Source organism: Meleagris gallopavo, chromosome 5 (genome assembly GCF_000146605.3).
Source record: "Meleagris gallopavo isolate NT-WF06-2002-E0010 breed Aviagen turkey brand Nicholas breeding stock chromosome 5, Turkey_5.1, whole genome shotgun sequence".
Taxonomy (NCBI): domain Eukaryota; kingdom Metazoa; phylum Chordata; class Aves; order Galliformes; family Phasianidae; genus Meleagris; species Meleagris gallopavo.
The window spans coordinates 20,882,607-20,886,770 of record NC_015015.2 but is presented as its reverse complement, the minus strand read 5'-3'; the positions used below and the strand labels follow the sequence as shown (position 1 = coordinate 20,886,770).

The window sequence follows — 4,164 nt, the reverse complement described above, 5'->3', positions numbered from 1 at the left end:
GAAAAGAAAAGAAAAAAGAAAAAAGAAAAAACTGACAAAGAAAAAAACTTCAAGAGTGCTGACTAAGTCCAACCCTGTTTAGCTTGTGAAATCCAATGAGACTGCAGGCCAGTAGTTATCGGCTGCACACCTGTTCTTTTGCTAATCCAGACTTGGGACGTCTTGTATTTCACTGCACTGCTTCATGCAGCTTCGCTGGTCACATGAGTTCCAATTCTAAGTGCAACATCATCAGAAAAACAAACTTTGAGGAACTACAGCTCGGAGCGATCCTTTCACACTTTAAACCCTCATTTTAATTTCAATGCTTGATGAGAAGCAATCAAAAATCATAGTAAGAAAACTCTCAAAACAAAAATTGAGGCTCAATGGGTAGGTATCTGTATCCCTTCTTCCTTGTTTCTTGAAAATATGCTCTAGTATTGTTAGTAAAATAACTAGAAGTCAAGTCAACACCTCTAGTCTTATTCTGAAGTAAAAATAAAACTTTCTGCTTTAGAGAGGTTATTTATTGCAGAGGCAGCTTAGTTGGCAAGTCAGCCAAAGGCAGCAGGCACTGTTGCAAAGAAATCAACAGCAATGCTGTACACTTGCTTTTTATTTTACCTTCACGCAATTTAAAATACAGTAATAAGTTCCAACCTACCTATCTGTCTCAGTGGTGGGATAAGAGCTTTCAGAGTCGTCACACTGGGGTTTGAAGTAGTGCTGATGGAAGATGTAGTTTTGGGAGCTGATGTTGTGGGCACCTGGACTGATGGTGTCCCAGAAGCATTGGATGCTACCTTGGAGATCACAGTACTGAGGGTTGAGATATCAAGTACTGTGGGTCGCAGCCTGCCTGTGACATAAGCAGCTAGCCGACTGGCAGGATGTAATGCCCCCATCTGTCCCAAAAGCAGTTTGGCCTGAGGATACCTTTTATCATTAACCTGAAAAAAGTGGAAAAGGGAAATTTTGTGAAAAGAATGCTAATTCACCACCTCTGGAGAGGTGTTTCATTCCACAGGACTTCCAAGCGTCCTTTTCAAAAAACAAAAACAAAGACCCACATTACAATTCAGACTGGGAACTCCTAACTTCCCTGCTGCTCAGAGTAACTTCAAGCAACTCTGTTGCATCTTTGTAATACAGATATTAGATGCTATTCAAGAACTACAGAGTCCAAAGGAACATGAGAAATCACTGAAATTAAGTAGAGGGAAGCTAGCACGCGTTTTTCCTTTCCTACTTACACTGCAGTCCTGAGTTAAGAGTGGTTTTCCAAATATGAGGACGATTTTAGATAAAATTCTCTACCCTATCATCACCTAGCATTACAGAAGAAAGAACACATACATATACATCGGGACAAAACTCTAAGGAGTTTGCAAAAGCTTTGTCAGCTTTCTTTTCTTGTCTGTACTGTATCACAAATTGACTAACTCCACATTCAGAGCTGCAGTTGTAACTGAGAGAAGAAACAAACTTTTCTGGATATCAGGCTATAAGCCCAGTGGTCAACAGGAAATTTCATACGAATTTGATTGGTAGTACTGCTTTCTACCTCCAGGCTGTTCAGTAGTAACCTCTAAAAGCCACTTATTTTAACACACCGCAATGAAAAAGGCCTTCACTCTTTAAAACAGGAAGTCTGCCCCTAAGCTGCTCTTTCTGCGAGCTTCTCCTTGTAAGGGCAATGCATCTGCAACGCATTATGCAAATGAACTCAATTCTCATTTTCTAATTCATATACCTCCAGTGCGAGTGGTGTTACTACGACCACATAATATCCTTGAAAAAGAAGAGATCCTACAGCTCCTTCCAGCAATTCCTAACAGCAAGTTGGCAGCACGAGACTGCAGAGAAATGACACGCTCTGAATTTTATGAAGTCTCCTCATCATTAACACACACTCAGAAGACAACAAGCTATTAGTTAAGACTAGCAAACTGAATAAAAAGCAATTTAATGTTTACAGCTTCCTTTTAAAGTTTTGTCCCAGTGTACACCTCCGAAATTATTCTTTCTGTGGCTTCTGACAGCCACTTATTCAGAAGTGTTATCTGCCAAATGCATCTGCAGAGAGTTTTCAAAAGCTCCAAGATCTTGAGAAAGATTCTGCACTTGGGCCACCAAGACCTAAAAGGCCAAAAGACCAATCTATATCACCAGACTTCAGACTTGGAATCAGATTTTCTGTTAAAAGGGACAAGCTTACAGAGAGGCAGAAATGTCACTGGATATGAAGAAATCTTGTCTGGACAGTCAAAAGACTAGGTAAGACAAATTACAAGAGTGTTTGTTCTCCTCTTTAGAGGGTTCTAGGATACTGGATGAAACTGAATCTAATCTCCACAGTAAAGGCAGAGGGACCCACCTGAATCAAGCCTGAGTGGCTCATATTAGCTTTGCGCTTGTAGACAACCAGCTTTCCTGCAGGAGAAATTCCTGCATAAAAAGGCAAGCCTTTGCCCCCATGCAACTTCTCCCGTAGCTTGTCCAATGTGTAAGCCTGAAAGAACTTTACATTTTCTGCTTTTTTGCATGACGGCACTCCACTATCGGGAGTCTCCAAGTCAGGTGACTCAGGCTTCTCATCACTGTCCTGGTAGGATGGCACTGAAATTTTCACTCTGGAGGAGTACACAGGAGGGTTGTTTGCATCCTGAGCCTTGTGTTCCGAAGCCAATTCAATAATGAGGCTACCCACTTTGAGGCACTGTGGCATGTTACTGTTGATGTGCTGTGATAGGATGGTCAATATCTTATTGCAATCTTCATTCCAGCTGCAGTCAGAGATAATCTCGATAAGTTTGGTTGGTGCACATGGAGTGGTGGGATGAACACAGGAGGCGGAGGAAGAGTCCCCCTCACTATGGGAAGACCACGAACTTTTCTCTGAGAAAGAATTGAAATAGGTTTCTGCAATACTGTGGCATTTTAATCACCTGGATATTCAAACAGTTTTGTTCTGCCCACCTCCACCCTTGTCTCAGCTGCAGGGCAAGTAAAAAGAACTGTTCAAAACATCACTTCCCCTTGCAGAGCTTCACAAGCAAGCAAAAATGCAAAACTAAGGTAACTGTTTCTCACAGTTAATTCTCTGTAGCCATACCATCTCAGGTTCTATCCCGTTGCATCTCACAAGCTAAACAAAGCTGGACTGTTTCAGTGTGTGGATGTAACATCTCCAAGCAACATCAATATGCAATGGAAAGCATCACTGATTATTCCAGAGATGGCACTTTTCTCTTGGAGTCAGAAAAGGACCAGTGTCCTATAATGCTATTTTTGACAAACAAGCCACTAGCAGAACTGTCTTTTGTGGAAGATGTTTAATAGAAGCACGACCGTTTGCTGTCATTGGAGATCCAACGTCATTTTTTGCAAAACTGTAAGGATGTTGAGCCCTGTGTCCTGGTCATTTTAATTCTGACCTACCAATTCATCAGTATTTTCAACTAGTTGTATTATTTTTCCATTCCGATCCTTAAACACAGAATGCTGTTGTATACATTAAGCAGTGGGGGGAAAAAAAAAATCAGCTCAAAAAGGCAGCCGTATTTCATTAGTGGATGACACAATGCCTTGAGTACGTCTCATTTTAAGGACTGCAACATGATTTGGGCCATTTCAAATGAAAAGAGACAAAGATGCCTAACCTCCCTCTTTATGAGTTACAAACTCAAAGCCACATTCATACATAATGTACTCAATTCAACCTTTCAACTTGAACTAAAATAATTCAACATCAAACAGCTCCATACAAAGTAGAGGCACTTCTTTAACCCATACAGTTCTAAGTGGAGAACACGAGGGTCTAAGATTCACAACACCACTTGTAAACTTATTAATTCTTCAGGAATTAAAAAGTAATGAGAGTAGGGAGAGAAACCTCTGATTTCCATTCCCTATTAAGTATCTAATTACCATCCTTAAATACAAGTCTGCTGTATAATACAATCTTTTACTCTGAACGAGCTACTGTAACATCAATCATTTCAACCTTGGAATGATGGCAAGTACTTGGTAGTTAGCCTGCTGTATCTCCCACATGACACACAACTGATTAAGAAAACAGGAAACTGCAAGCACATCACAAGATTTTTATTGGCAATTGTAGAAACTCCCACAGCAAATGCATTCTTGTTTCATCAATAGTTCCTTTTTTTTTTTTTTTTT

At 40.4% G+C, this 4,164-nt stretch overlaps 1 protein-coding gene across 1 annotated transcript; it reads right to left on the bottom strand.

The window, feature by feature from the left end:
- Window positions 1-55: 55 nt before the first annotated feature.
- On the bottom strand, window positions 56-4,158 carry LOC104911123 (MAX gene-associated protein-like). Its single transcript, XM_019615531.2, has 2 exons — window positions 2,360-4,158; window positions 56-932 (listed from the first exon to the last, which is right to left on the bottom strand). The coding sequence occupies exons 1-2, from the start codon at window positions 2,708-2,710 to the stop codon at window positions 618-620; spliced, it is 666 nt and encodes a 221-aa protein (XP_019471076.1). The 5' UTR covers window positions 2,711-4,158; the 3' UTR covers window positions 56-617.
- Between the last annotated feature and the right edge of the window lie 6 nt (window positions 4,159-4,164).